This window comes from Pan paniscus, chromosome 19 (genome assembly GCF_029289425.2).
Source record: "Pan paniscus chromosome 19, NHGRI_mPanPan1-v2.0_pri, whole genome shotgun sequence".
Taxonomy (NCBI): domain Eukaryota; kingdom Metazoa; phylum Chordata; class Mammalia; order Primates; family Hominidae; genus Pan; species Pan paniscus.
The window spans coordinates 54,367,628-54,382,697 of record NC_073268.2 but is presented as its reverse complement, the minus strand read 5'-3'; the positions used below and the strand labels follow the sequence as shown (position 1 = coordinate 54,382,697).

General features: G+C 54.3%; 1 protein-coding gene across 10 annotated transcripts in view; it reads left to right on the top strand.

Moving 5' to 3' along the window:
* B9D1 (B9 domain containing 1) overlaps positions 1–15,070 on the top strand; it is a 44,474-nt gene that overhangs the window by 4,680 nt on the left and 24,724 nt on the right. For 5 of the 10 annotated variants that reach the window (XM_024926253.5, XM_034942271.4, XM_024926252.5 and 2 more), the window contains exons 1-2: positions 10,569–10,813; positions 12,931–12,999. In XM_024926253.5, coding sequence (XP_024782021.1) covers positions 10,751–10,813; positions 12,931–12,999 — 132 coding nt within the window. In that variant the 5' untranslated portion in view covers positions 10,569–10,750. Of the gene's footprint in view, positions 1–9,546; positions 10,814–12,930; positions 13,000–15,070 lie in introns of those variants that run through there. The other 5 variants (XM_063599234.1, XM_063599232.1, XM_003807274.5 and 2 more) reach the window with 4 other exon arrangements.

The window sequence follows — 15,070 nt, the reverse complement described above, 5'->3', positions numbered from 1 at the left end:
CACCAAAATGAGGAACCAAGAAGCAGAACAGGTTGGGGGCTGCTGATGTGCTTTGAGACTCTTTTAGTCATCTGTGACATGGTAATTATTATCTCTAATCCAAGCCCTGGAGACCTTCCTGAGCCCCAGAACCTTACCCTCATTTCAGGGACATCCATCACGGCAGTGGGCATCCCTTTTTGTCAGTCCCAGCGTGGGTTCCAGGGTAGCCTCCCATTGGACAGGCTCAGCGTGGGGGAGGGGAGGGGTATGCTGATTGGCCAGACCCGAATCACCTGTCCACCTCTGGAAGTGGCACAGGGAGTCCGGCTCAGCCAAACTCCTCAGACCACGTATGGATGAGGGCCATTTCCCCACAGGAAACCTGAGTTTTCAGGAAGGTGGATGGACGTGGGTCAGCAGAAATAATAGATGTGCCCGACTGTTCGCACCCCTCTGCCGCAAGAGTGGGTGTGGTTAAAAACTTTGAGGAGCGCAGGTGAATTGTCCGAGCGGGGTGCCGCTCTGCTGATGTTACTGCCTCCCTTCCAATCCCATGCTTTTAAGTTTTACGAAGGCACGCTTTGGTTTCAGAAACACCTGGGTTTGAATCCAGCTCCGTCACATGGAGGCCAGGGCATCCTTTCTTGTCTGTGCTGTGTGCTGGGGTCAGAGCCATGAGCACAAGTCCCAGCTTTCTCTGATGAGGGAAATCTGTGATAGGCACCGAGATGGGGGGCCGGCCCTGGGGAGCTAAGAATGGGCCCTTTGCCCAGCACAGGAAGTCGGGAAGGGGCCCTGGAAGTGACATGTAAGTCAGGACCTAATAGACGAGCATGTGGCAGCAGAGGGACAGTGGGGGCAAAGGACACAGAGCTGATGCAGGTGAGAGTGTGGCACATCTCAGGGCCACGAGAAGGCCAGAGGGAAGTGGCAGGAGGGAGGGGGTCACAGAGACACGGAGACGAGAAAGTTAGGCAGGGGTGAGACCATGCAGGGCCCCAAGGCCATGCAGGTAGCCAAGACTGACAGCCCTGACCTCGAGTTCCTCATCTGTGAAATGGGGATGTTCAGATCCACCTGGTTGCATTGTTTTGTGGACTCGAGGAATTATATCTGCAGGGGCACCTGACACAAGGTCTGGCCCTTCACCCGCACTGCAGCAGCCGCCCTTGTTAACGCTGTCCCCGCTCCGCCCAGTCCCTGCGGTGTTCCAGCAGCATCTTCAGTGTGTGAGCGTTTCTACCTTCATCTTTCTCCGAGGGGGACTCGGGTGATGCATCATTGTCCCTGGTTACAGGTGACAAAATGGGCTCAACTGTGGGAAGGGCCTCTGTTTGTAGGACTCCCTGCACCAGGTTTTCCTTCTTTACACACACACAGCTCTCTGATTAGTGTCAGCAGCCACAAGTAATCCGGTTCAGTCACCCAGTGCGTGGCTGGGGCATCCAGGAGGAAGCCCAAGTGGCCAAACCACAACCCACACCCATGTCCGTGGCAGCCTCTCCCACAGCCCACACTCTGAAGGGCAGGCAGTTGTCTTTCTGCAGGACCCCCACCCCTTCCCCTTCCCTGCCTTCCTTGGCAGGCCCTCCTGCTCCAGGGGCCATCTACCCGCTAGGACAGTCTTGGGAAGGATGGATTGTCCCTGTTTCATGAAGGGAGGCCAGTTTAACAGATGAATCTGCCAAGGACACTGTCTCTTCCCAACAGGGGTATTGCAGGCACCAATGGAACAGGTTGGGGAGGAGAGTTTGGGACCAAGAACACCCATGAACCCTTAGAAGCCACCATAGAGGTGAGGACTGAATTGTAATCCCATCAGCTGGTGACCTTAGGCAAGTCTCGGCCCTCTCTGAGCCTCAGTCTCACTTCTGCAAAATGGGAGTAGTGATCTGTTCCCCGGTCATGCAGGAAGGAATCTCGCCAAGGCTGAAAGTGGGGTGTTGATCTAAATCATAACTGGTTCCAGGCGCCTGTACACACACGTTGACACACAGACAACACTCTTAGGTACAGGTTTACATTCACACACAAAGATTTGCACAAACACGCACAGAGATTTGCACAAGCACACACCCAGGGCACAGGTACACACAAGCTACTGGGACATACATGCTAGGTACACACACGGGACTTGCACACAAAAATCCACACACAGGACGCACAGCCACACACACACTCCTCCCTCCCTCCAGTGCTGCTGCCTGTTCGCTCTGCCTCAGCACACACAGTGGCCAGGGCCACCTGCCTTCTTCTCCCTGTATCAGGAAAATCGCAGGGGATGATTGCATCTAAAAGTGCCTTACATGTAGGGGCTCAGGGTGAGCAGGGTTCACCCAGAGAGGTGAAGGCACCAAAGCAGTGGAAAGCAGTGGGGCTTGATGGGCAGGGTGGGCTTTGTTGTGGTTGACCTGCCCATAGGACATGGAGGATCCAGGCCTTCAGAATTGACCCCTGCCTTGGCTCAGCTCAGTGTGGCATTTGCATGCGGCCCTCCCCTTGGGAAAGGGACTGCCCCTGAGGCCAGCCTATGAGCTGAGTGTGGTTTTGGTGGAGGAAAGGGCAGGAAGCCGCATCTGGTAAGTGGCTGCCCATGGCTTCCAGAGGCCTGGCTGGGTGGCTGACCTCACGGCCAGATGGCTCCAGACACCTCTCGGGGCCTCACCCCTGCTTCCACCATTCAGCACAGCCAGGCTGACCACAGACCTGGGTGGGGGAACCTGGTCACATCCTGTCACCACGCCTGGAGTTCCACCATTGGTGCTGCAGTCCTCTGTGGTCCCAAGAGAGCCCAGCAGCTGAGCAAACACACTGAGGCTGACATCGCCCATCCCAGAACATTCCCCAAGGCCTGTGTTTGCCTCCCAGAAAGATCCCAAGTCTGTGAGGGACACACACAGCACGTCATCAAGATGTCAACCACACAGCCACACGCCCCTTCTCCTGGCCTTCTGCTCTTCTCTGGAATGGTAGTATCTCCAGGCTCAGCCAGGGGCCGTCTCCTCTGAGGGTTGTTCTCCCTGAGCTCCAGATCCAACACCCAGTTGTCCTACGACATCTCCCCCGCGTGCACCCTGAGAAGCCACTCTGCACAGTAGCCAGAGCAATCTTTCAAAAAACAACTCAAATCGTGTTCCTGCAACAGCTGCCCCATCTCATGGAATAAAATCCATCACCAAGGCTTGCAAGGCCCTGCCCATGAAGAATGAAAGGGAGATGGGAGGTGGCCGTCGGTGAAGTACCCAAGTTCTCTGAGTCCAGGGTGTGGTGACAACTCTAGCTTGTCTGGTTTCCTGTGAGATCATCATTTCACCCATCGGTGGTGTGCTCCCTGCCCAGTTTCCTCTCTCAATCTGCAGGAAAAGCCTGTAGGAAATGACAGGGGCGGGTGTGGTCCAGGGTGAGTTGGGGTGTGGGCCATGTTTGGCGGGGCACTAGGTAGGAATCCTGCTCTGAACATCTCAGGAGGAGGGAATGGCCATGGGGTGGGCGGAATCACACAGCGAGTCTTCCAGAAGCAATCGTGAATCTCCATCTTCCACCCGCCACCTGGGTTGCTAGCTAAAATACAGGATACCCAGTGTTTTAAGTTGGAATTTCAGATAAACAACAAATAATTCTTTAGTTAGGTATGTCCCAAGTAGTGCATGCATCCTGTATTTTTCTTTGCTAAGTCTGGCAAACCTACCTGGATGACCACATCTGCCTGCTCCTCGGCCTCTCAGCTTTCCCCCCACACCCACACAGAGGGACCCTGTAAAAACCCAACTCACTTAACCTCCAGCCACTCAGGCGCTGGGTGATCTGGGCCTGGCAAGTTCTCTGACCTCATCTCCTACCCCCAGTGATGTGCTGGTAAAGTAGCATGTCCCGTTTTCTGAGAAAAAATAAAATATAAAATAGTAAAGCCCTGATTGTAGCATTGGCCAATTTCCTTAGTGTAAATATTCCTTCCGTGGCTGATTGCAAGCTACCAGCATGACACACCGAACGCGGCCCTGGGAAGAGGTGCACAGTTGTCTCAGTGCAGGCAGGCTCCAGACTGCCCCTCCCTCCATGCAGGGCCTTTGCACCGACTATGCTCTTTGCCTGGACGTACGCACCCCCAGATCCGTGCATGACTCAACCCTTCACTTCTTTCTGGACTTTGCTCCAATGTCTTCTCCTGAGAAGAGAATTGCTTGTCTACCATAACCCTATACGCTCCCCCATCCCTCGCTAGCTCTTTGCCATGCTTCATGTTTTTTCTTCATAGCAGTTCTCAAGAACAAAAAAAGAATGTCATCCACTTCACTATTTCTCAGAGGGGGAAAATGTAGCTCTTAGAAACAAGCATCCTAGAACCGTCAGAGGTGCTTATACTCAGTAACATCCAGTGTAAGAAACAGAACTCATGGTTCTGGGTTTGTTTTTGTTTTGTAAGAGATGGGGTCTTGCTGTGGCGCCATCAGTTCACTGCATCCTCAAACCCTGGCTCAAGCGCTCCTCCCGCCTCAGCCTCCCAAGTAGCCAGGGTCACAGGCCCACACCACCATGCCTGGCTAATTTATTTATTGTATTTTTCTTAGAGACGGGGTCTCTATTTGCCCAGGCTGGTCTTGAACTCCTGGGCTCGAATGATCCTCCTGCCCCAGCCTCCCAAAGTGCTAGGATTATAGGCATGAGTCACTGTGCCCCGCCCCCAAATGAATGATTTTTAAAGACCTACGATTTTTTTCAGAATTTGGCCAGCAATTCAACTTGTCTGTCTGCAAGTAAACTGGACTCCAATCATGTCATCATCTTCACTGTGGAGACCATTGCTGACATTTACTGAGCCCTACTAGTAGGGATCTTATGTTCCTCATTTTCCCAGAAGCTGAGTCTCAGAGAGGTTAAGCAAACAGCCCAAGGTCACATAGCCAGTGAGGGGGAAGAGTTTGGATTGGAACTCAGCTCTGTCTGCTGACTAACTCCTAGAAGAAGCTACTCCAAGCACTTTCTCCCGTGAGCTTCAGGGGTAAAGGGGGCATGCCTAGCCCGAGTCACGGTTTAGAAAGGCCAGGGATTCCCGCAGCCCTTCAAATGACTTAACAGGAGAGTGAGATAGTCCAGGCAATGCCCTCTTCTTATTAATGAAGATTTTGAGGCCCAGAATACGGCGGTGACTGGCCTGGGCTCACACTGCAAGTTGAGGAAAGGCTGATAATGGAAACTGAGAGCCCTCTATCCCACCTCGGGCTCTGCCTCAGACCCAGACCGGGTTATTCTGTTATGCTGCAGGAGGCTGGATCCGAGTTGTCTCTCCCCATGTCAGACTCTAGGCCCTCCCTGTGGCTGGAACCCGAGGGCCCAGCCCTACCCACAAGGCCTCAGGGCCCCCCAGAGTGCTCCCCAAAGACCTCCACTCATGCATTCACTCAACAAGCATTTAGTAAATGATCCCAGTGCACCCACCCTCCACTGCATATGCCGGGACTTTGAGTCTGGCTGGGGAGACCAAGTCAGACCACTAGTGTGGAAGGGCTGTGACCAAGGGGCTGAGGAAGCCCAAGGAGAGCCCCTAGACCAAGTTGGGGATCAGAAAAAAGACATCCCAGAGGAAGGGGCATTTATCTGGCTCTTGAAGTTCAACAGGAAGCTTCCAGGCAGAAATGGCAGGAAGGACTTTCTAGAACAAAGGAACAACATTTGCAAAGACAAGGTGATATACAGAATGCCCCTGAATTATACACATAAAAAATGGTTGATTGGCCGGGTGCAGTGGCTCATGCCTGTAATCCCAGCACTTCGGGAGGCCAAGGCAGGTGGATCACTTGAGGTCAGGACTTCGAGCCCAGCCTGGCCAACATGGGGAAACCGTGTCTCTACCAAAAATACAAAAATTAGCTGGGCATGGTGGCAGGCACCAATAATCCCAGCTACTCGGGAGGCTGAGGCAGGAGAATCGCTTGAACCCAGGAGGCAGAGGTTGCAGTGAGCCGAGATGGCGCCACTGCACTCCAGCCTGGGCAACAAGAGCGAAACTCTGTCTCAAAAAAAAAAAAAAAAAAAAGATTGATTTTAGGTTATGTGAACTTCCTCTCAAAAAATAAACACACAACATTGTTGAGAACGTCATGTGCAGGTGCAGAGGCCAAAGCAGCTCCATCTCAGAGGCAAATCTGCCATGCTGGCTTCTGATTGACCCCAGTTCCAGAAAGGCCTCTAAGATTTCTACTTTATCTACCGTCACTGGCAATGCTGATCAATTGTCCTACACACCCCTTCTGAAGCACGTATGCCCTTTCCCTATGCTATACATGCCCTGGCTCTAGAGGTAACAGTGCAGAGACCTACCTGTCTCGTGACCGCCCTAGACATGGCTTCTGTTTATGTGCCTCTATTAAATGCTTCTTTCTGAGAAACCAGATTTGTCTGCCTCTTTCTTTGGCCTCTCAGCCCCTGTAGCTTCTGGTTTGCATGGACCTGCCCACCTAGAACCGCAGGCATACAGTACTTCAAGCCTGAGGGGAAGGGTGAGGTGAGGCCCAAGGAATCGTCAGGGACAGGCCACAAAGGGTATTGACTTTGCACCATTTGTGAAATTCAGCCGAGTGCCTGCACCAGGCGTTTCAAGCAACCGGCGTTCCAAGTGTGGCCCCTCCGCTGAAGAGCCAAGAGGCAAAGACAGAAGGAAAGACCTATAAGGCCTTTGAGAGAAATGATTTGGGGACTTGGGGTCACAGGGACCCTGATTTGAATCCCAACTCTGCTTCCAACTCACTGTGATCTTGGGAAGTCGGTTTGTCTCTGAGCCTCGACTTCCCCATCTGTGAAAGGGGGCTAGGAGCACTGGTCTGGGGGGTCACTGTGAGGAGCCCAGAATCACAGGGGCTCAGGACTTCGTGGGGTGTAAAGAGAGGGCACATGGGATTATTATTGTTACTGTTGGTCTCAGCCAGCTGCCCTCTCTGCCTCTTACCTGAGACGGGGCAGAGCAGGACTCTAAGAAGTCCCCTGCCCCAGGACCCAGGACAAGCTCCTGGGAGGAGGATCTGGAGACCCCAGCGCCAAGTCTGTATGCAGGATGCCTGCCCCTAGTGTGCACCCCAGGGCTCCCCACCCCTTGAAGGTGCTGAGGGTGGACCCCGATGACCAGGGCAGAGCAGATGGAGGGCTGTCCTCAAGGAGGCCCAGCTTCCTTAGAGATGAGTGAGCTCCCTGTCTAAAGAGAAAAGCAAGCAGAGCCGGACACCCACTTATAATGAGCTTCTGGGTGGGAAGTGGGGAGCAGACTGTGGGGCCAAGGGGAGAGGCGTTCAAGGAAGACTTCACAAGAGTGGGCTCTGAAGGCTACATAGGAGTTCTCTGGGCGGATAGGTAGGAGATGATGAGCTAGGTAGAAGGAACAGCATGTGCAAACCAGGAGGCATGAAAAAGCAGGAGCACCCCAGGAATGACTTCAGCAACAAGAATAGCTGCAATGTATACACCTACTATGTGCCCACAAACTTTTTAATTAAAAAAAAAAGAATAGCTACAAATGTATGGAGCTTTGACATATATTATCACATTTAATCCTCACAACAACCCCCTGGGTGTGATGAGGAAACCGAGGCTCCGAGAGGTTAAAGGACTTTCCCTGAGTCACATAGGATTCCACTGCAGGCAGTCTGATTTTGAGCTGGAGGGGTGAGGGGTGGAAGCTGGGCTGCAGAGATCGCAGGGCTGGATGAAAGAGATGCATGGTAGACCTGCAAGGCCCTGGGACCCGGAGCTGAGCTCTGAGGCTTCAGTCTCCTGAGGTGCAGGGTCCAGGCTGGCTGAGGCCTCCAGCAAGTAGGGCCCAGACAAATGGCTTGGCCAGGCCAGCATCTTCCTGGACAGCTGGTGCCGCTGTGAGGGGGCCCTCATCTCCCAAGAGTGGGTGCTCACAGGCACCAACTGCTTTGACAGGTGGGTGCACAGCCAGGAGGGGTGGTGGAGAGGGGCTCCAGGAGGGTGGCCCCCAGCCTCTCCAGCTCCCCACCTCCCCTTCACCTCCTCTCTCCACAGTTGGCCTTGGTCCCACTTCAGTGTGACCTTGGGTCCAGATCGACTGCAGATGGACTCTTGTGAGATCAAGTTACCATGGGGGAGCTGCTCTTGTCCTCAGCAGGGCCCGAGGGCTCTGGGTTTGGTAGCCTGGTCCTGGCACAACTGGCAAGGGGCAAGGCCTCCGTCGCTCACCAGCGCTGTGCAGCCTGTCCCCCTGGCCACTCAATCCCACTGTTCCCTCTTCCTGAGACAGCTCTGCTGGGGCCAGGGGTTTGAACCCGATTTCAGTAAGGATGGGAGCAGAAGCCTGGGATGGTTGAGAGACTGGGGGAGGCAGATGGCCAGGGTGGAGCTTGGGACCCTGCAGGGGCTCTGGCCAGCTGCCCGGCAGCACCATGGCCATAGGCATGCAGGGAAGAGGGCTGGCGCTGACACCTGCTCTGCTCGAGCCAGCTTCCAGCCTCACCCCTGCCCAATGGCTGACAGCCCTGCCTGCCCAATGTGCTGGAAGCTTCCCTGAGGGGACTGCGTGGGAGTGTACCAGAGGACAGAGCTGTACTAAGAGTGAGGTGGGAGCGAGGAATGTCTAGGAGCCCAGGAAGGCATTTGGGGGTGGAGAGACTTGGCACAGGCACAGGCAGGGAAGCTCGGCAATATATGTTAACAACCAGCATGGCTGGACTGGTGCAGATCTGCTGGATGTCAGCTGGGCTGAGGGTCTGCCCCACCCCATTGCAGATCCCTACATCCCACCCCAAGAGCTGCAGAGTGTCCTGCTGAGATCGCTGCGTGTCAGCATCTGCAGAAACTACCTTCTCCTCCAACCTGACTGTCCTGACCTGAAGGACAGCCTGCCCAAGGACTTCTAGTACACCAGGCTCTCCACTGGGCCCTTGAACTGGTGGTAAGGATTCTAGCAGGCCCTATGCAAGCCCCTATGCAAGCCCCTGAGACCCCTCCCCTAAAGTCGCTTCTAATGCCACTAGACTTGTTAAAGTTAGGCCTGGTCACCCGCCCATCCTATCCTGGAGTCTTCCATTCCCCAACACCCAGGGGTCGGGCTTATTTGTACCCCTGAAGGCCACCCTAGAACTTCCCACCCCTTGGGGAGACTCCCCCATTATGTCCTATTTGAATGTGGGGCCGCCTTTGGTATAGCCAGGTCTTAAACTACTGGGAGCCCCCAGTTATTCGATAACTACAAGCATTTTGCTGAAAACTAACTTGTGTGCAATACCGAGCCTCAAAGGCCAAAGGGAGGAAATAATTGGGTGAGACTGATAGAATGTGTGGGAGAAAGCACTTTAACTGGAAAGAGATGGACACAGCGGGGGAAGAAGGGAGTATGACCCCCTCTCCAGGAGGGGAAATGGGCCCTGTCTTGGGCTCTGGGTGCAGCACTTGGGCCACCAGCCCACCCGTCCCCTCCCCCAGCTGCTCTTGTCAGATGTGTGAACTGGTTACCCGCTGCCTCCCTCCCCTGATCAAATATCTTTGCTCACCAGGCAGGGGGTGGTTCAGTGGGTGCAGGCTGGGCTGAGACTGCTCCTTCCCTCCCTCGTGCAGATGGTTGATGGGACTCCCCTAGTCTGCTCCCAAGCTAGAAGCTGCAGAATGTGATGACCTGGGGTCCCTGCTCGGAGCCTGGCCTCCCGGGAGTCTACACACCTGTGAATCCCTTCATTTCCTGGATCCAAGATAATGTCTCCAACGTCTCCTTTGACACCTCTGCCAACAGATGCTGTTGGGGCTGGCCCAGGACAAGACAGAGGCAGTGAGGGTTGTTAGCCTCTGGAGTCCTGGGTTTGAATCCTGACTTAGCTACTTACCTGCCTTTGCCATCTGAATCTGTTTCCTCCTCTGTAAAATGGAGATGTCTTCAATTATTCATTTATCAACAAGTTAGTAGTTACCAAGTGCTTACTCTGTGACAGGCCACTAAGATACAAGACTGTATCTTGACAGATTCGTGGATTTTGGCTAGCAACTCCCCTGAGCGCTGGCTGATTGGGGTGCCAGGCGCCGCCCGCTGCGGGCCTCAGTTTCCCCAGCTTCGAACTAAAGAGCGATGGCTTGGATGTAAGGATTCTTGAGGTCCCTCCCAAGTTTGTTTAATAAACTTTTTCGAGGGCAAGCGTCTCCAAGCCACAGGGGCGCATCCTTTTCACCTGCTTGGACGCTGCTTGGCCCCAGCTGGGGAGCCTCCTCCGAGCACCCGGCATTCCAGAGTTAGCCCCGACAGCTGTGGTCACGTCGCCCGTGCTCTGCAGCGCCTCCCTCCGCGTCCTCGCGGTGGGGCCACAGCGACATCTAGTGGCTGAATGTATTTTAAACACTCGGCTTGCGGCGGGCGTGAGTCGGAGCGCTGCTCCCCAGGACTCAGCTCTCATTCGCCTCTGCGCTTCGGCGGGGACGGGGAGCCGGGCCGAGTCAGAGTGAACACACACTCCCTGCGCGTGCAACTGAGTCGAGCGGTAGGGCTGGCTTTACCCGACAGGTCAACGCTCCCGCCCCAGGTCTCGGTCATACCTGCCCTAAGGAGGGGTGGAGCCTCGGTGTGGAGCCCCGCCCCTTGTGCCCCGCCCCCTTATAACGGCGCCCGTTCACTGCGCCTGCGCATGCCACACGCGCACTCGCGTGGCCTTCGCGAAGGTGTCGCTGCCAAGAAACGTGTCCTGCGCGCTACGCCGTCTGTTTCTAGGGCAACGCCGGCGTCTCTTAGCAACCGCGCGCGGCCTAGGTGGGTCCCCCCGGAACCCCCAGACCTGCCATGGCGACCGCGAGTCCTAGCGTCTTTCTACTCATGGTCAACGGGCAGGTGGAGAGCGCCCAGGTGAGCGGCCGTGGACCCCGCCGGGGCCCGCCCCCCAGCGTCCCCCGGGGCCCTTCCCGCAACCCCCCGGGCTGCCCTGTGGCCCCCGGAGAGCCACGTCATTCCTCTGAGCCTCTCGGTTAGGCGGGGGAGGGGAGCCAGCATTGGAGAGCTTGGCGCGAGGTTGCCCGGATCCTGAGTCCCGATGTGCAGGAATAGAAGCAGACCTCGAGATGTTGAGCTAGTACCGAGGTCACACTCGGGCAAGCCTGTGGGCCCTCGCACAGGTCATGCCCACTTGCTTGGATCACTGGCAGGAGCCTCCTGGGGTTAACGCGAGGAGCCGAGGCTTGGCCGAGTTTCCAGCATTTGCGCTGTGTCCCGTGTGGAGTTACTGTCCCGCGTTCTGAATCCCCAGATCCTTGAACTCGGGTTCGAATCCAACCATCCAACAATGGTGGTGGCCTGGAATTGACCCAAGGAAGGTGTGCCTGCCAGGCCCGAGGGACGCTATTCCCCATCCCCCTACACTTTAGAGGAATCATTTATTGTAAATATAAACCAACGCTCACCAAGTCCTCAATATGTCCCAAAGTCGGTGCTCCGCACTGGTCCACCCTTACAGCCTTACCAGATAGGCACTACTAACACCCCCATTTTACAGCTGGGGAAATATACCAAAGGAACTGGCCTGTCTGGGAATTGAACCCACGCCTATCTGACCTCAAAGTTTCACTACACTGTCCTTCCAGGCTGTTGGAGGTGGTGTTTATTATTATTTTATAATATTATTGTGAGGATTGACTGAGACAGTTTGGGTAAGGCTCTGACAGGGCCTGATGCTTTGTAGGTGTCTCCTGCCTTCCTATTTCATCAGGGATACTACATGCTCCCACCCTGTCCGCCTCTGCCTTAGCCTAGTGCCTAAGACCGTCTTTCCCCACTCTCCTGTCCTTTCCTATTAGGGGCTCTCGGCTGGGCTGAGTCACATGTGTCTGTGCTCTCAGCATCAGTGACCCCCCCCAGCCACACACACACTGACAGTCACACTGTTCCTCCCTGCTCTGCTCTCAGCACCTCCCTCTTTTCAGGGCCTCAACTCCAGCCTTGCATATGATGGCTTCCTGGGTTCTCAGACCTTTCACTTCAGCACCATTCCCTTACACCAGTGGTCCTCAACCTTTTTGGCACCAGGGACTGGTTTCGTGGAAAACCAGGTGGCGAGGGATGGTTTTGGGATGATTTGGGGACATTACATTTATTGTGCACTTTATTTCTATTATTACCTTGTAAATAATAATGAAATAATTATACAACTCACCATAATGTAGAATCAGTGGGAGCCCTGAGTTTGCTTTCCTGCAACTAGATGGTCCCATCTGGGTGTGATGGGAGACAGTGACAGATCATCATGCGTTAGATTCTCATAAGGAACATGCAACCTAGATCCCCCACATGTGCAGTTCACAGTAGGGTTCGTGCTCCTATGAGAATCTAATGCCGCCACTGATCTGACAAGGAGGTGGAGCTCCCGTGGTCATGCGAGCAATGGGGAGCAGCTGTAAATACAGATGAAGCTTTGCTTGCTCGCCTGCTCCTCACCTCTTGCTGTGTGGACCCGTTCCTAACAGGCCACGGACTGGTTGAGGACCCCTGCCTTAGACCTTATCTGTGCCCAGCCCTGTGCCAGGCAGTGGGGACGCAGAAAGGCATTAAATCTCTTCTCTACTCATGGTCTAGAGGAATTGACAGACTTAGACACAGGCAATCATTGCTTTTATGGAGGGAAGCACAGGGCTAAGGGAGCCAAGAGGAGACCTTAAACCAGCTTGAGAGTTAGGGCAGGCTCCCTGAAGGGTAAGTTTTGAAGGGTGAGCAGGAGTTTTCCGGATGAAGTAGGAAGGACAAATCAGACAAGGCAGAGCCTGAGCAAAAGCCAGGGGCGGTGGCACCTGGGAGTCTCCCGTGGACTCCCGCTTCTTGGTCCTCAGCCTCTGCTCTGAACACATCTCCAGCCGTCTCTTAGACCCACTCCCAGGTGTCTCACGTTCAGAATTCCCCTTGGCTGCACCTGCCTAGCAAATGCATTGGCCTCAGCATGAATACCAGTCGACAGAATCTGTCTGTGCTTTTTTCAGTTTCCAGAGTATGATGACCTCTACTGCAAGTACTGCTTTGTGTACGGCCAGGACTGGGCCCCCACAGCGGTAAGCTGGACTCTTGGGCCTCCCTTACCGCCTTCATGACTTTTGGGGTTTCTGAAGGTGTCATATCCTTCCCCTCCCCATTCAGAACAAGTTAAGAGGTAGACACTGAGTTCAGGGGAACCCAAACATGAGTGTTCCTGGTAAAGCAGGAGCAGAGGACACAGCCATGGTTGGACTCCCTGATCCATCCACCAAGACTGCACTCAGACACCCTACCCTGTGAGCTTCCCCGGGGCAGCAAAGAGCAACACCTGCAGTAGGAGGCAGGCCCCAGTGAGCCAGCCTGGACGTGGCTGAGCTGTGGACACTCTGGCCAGTCCGCTCACCATTTGGCCTCTCCTCAGCCAGTGGGGAGGACCTGGAGTAAAAAGACAGAGTAGGAGCTCTCCTTCCAGGACTTCCCAAGGGGTAGCTTGCCTCCACCAGGTGAGGGACTGTGGTGACAACTTCAGCCCGCTCTGTGCTCTGCTGTTTGCAAAGCACTTGTTTCATCTTCATAGCAGTTTAAGAAAAGGAGACTGAACTTATTTAAGCTCTCTGAGCCTCAGTTTCCTCATTTGTACAACTGAGATGATAATCCTTCTTTTCCCTTTATTGATTGTCTTCTGGGTGCTGGGGATGCAGGGGTGAGCAAAGCCAAACCAGAAGACCCTGCCTTCCCGGAGCGCACGTTCTTGCTGGGGGGTCAGATAATAAGGAGTGCATATTCTAGGATGTTAGTAAGCCAGAAGTGCGAGGGGAGACCAAGCCAGGAAGTGACAGGGATGAGTGATGAGAAGGAGGCTGCGATCTCGCTAAGGCTGCCAGGGAGGGCCTTGCCGAGAAAGTAACTTTTGAGGAAAGACCTGAAGGAAGTGAGGGAACAAGCCATGTGGAAACCCGTGAGAACTGTCCAGGCAGAAACAGCAGAGAGTGCAAAGGCCCTGGAGCAGGAGCTTGCCTGGCATGTTTGAGGACCAGCAAGGAGGCTGTGTGGCCACTGGAGAGCGAGCCAGCAGGAGAGTGGCTGGAGCAGAGAGGCACCTGGGCAGGTCTTGTAGGACTTAGAATGTCAGAGTAAGGACTGTGACCTTTACTCAAAGGGAGATGGGATCCCATTGGAGAACTTTCAGCAGAGAAAGTGATCTGACTTATGTTTTTAGAAGATTCCCTGGCTTCTACGACAAGGATAGACTCGGGGGGAAAGGGCAAGAGCAGGCAGCCCAGTTGGCTCTGACAGCAGTGGAGATGGGAGAGGAGGGCAGTGGCAGTGGGGTGGTGGGAGGGGCTGGACTGCAAGTATATTCTGAAGATAGAGCCGCTGGGTTCTTTTGATGGATGTGAGGTCTGAGAGAAGGAGGAGTTAGGATTCACAGCAGGGCTTTTAGCCTGAGCACTTAGAAGTAGGCAGCTACCTTTCAGTGAGAAGAACAGATTGGGGAGAGCTACCTGGAGCTCAGCCTGGTGTGGGTTAAGGTTGAGGCACCCACTGGATATCCAAGAGGAGGTGCTGATCCAGAGTGCAGAGGCAAGGACCAGGCTGCAGACATAAATTTGGGAATCATCGACATCTAGAGCACATTGAAAGCCATGAGATGGATGAGATCACCAAGTACAGGTAGAGGAGCTGGCCAAAGATGCAGCCTTAGGACGGCAACACTGAGAAGGAACCAGCAAGAGCCACTGAGCAGGGGCCACCCTGTGCAGTGGAGAGACCCAGAAGCCAAGGGAAGACAGTGTATCAAGGAGTAAGCAGCTGCATCAGGTGCTGCTGATGGGTCAAGTAACACGAGGATAGAGAAATGACCATTGGATCTAGCAATGTTGGTCACGGGCATTAATGGAGAAAACCCTTTGGTAGAGTGCTGGAGCCAGCAGTCACATTGGAGTGGGGTCACAAAAGAATAGCAGGGGAGGAATTGGAGCCGGTGAGTGTGGCAGCTCTTTGAGGCAGTTTTGCTATAAAGGGAGCAGAGAAAGGGTTGGTGGGTGAAAGAAGCAGCAGAGTTGAAAGAGGACTATTTTTGATGGAGAAAACACATTTACGTATTTACCGATGGGGATACTCAGGTGAGGATGGGCATACTCAGGT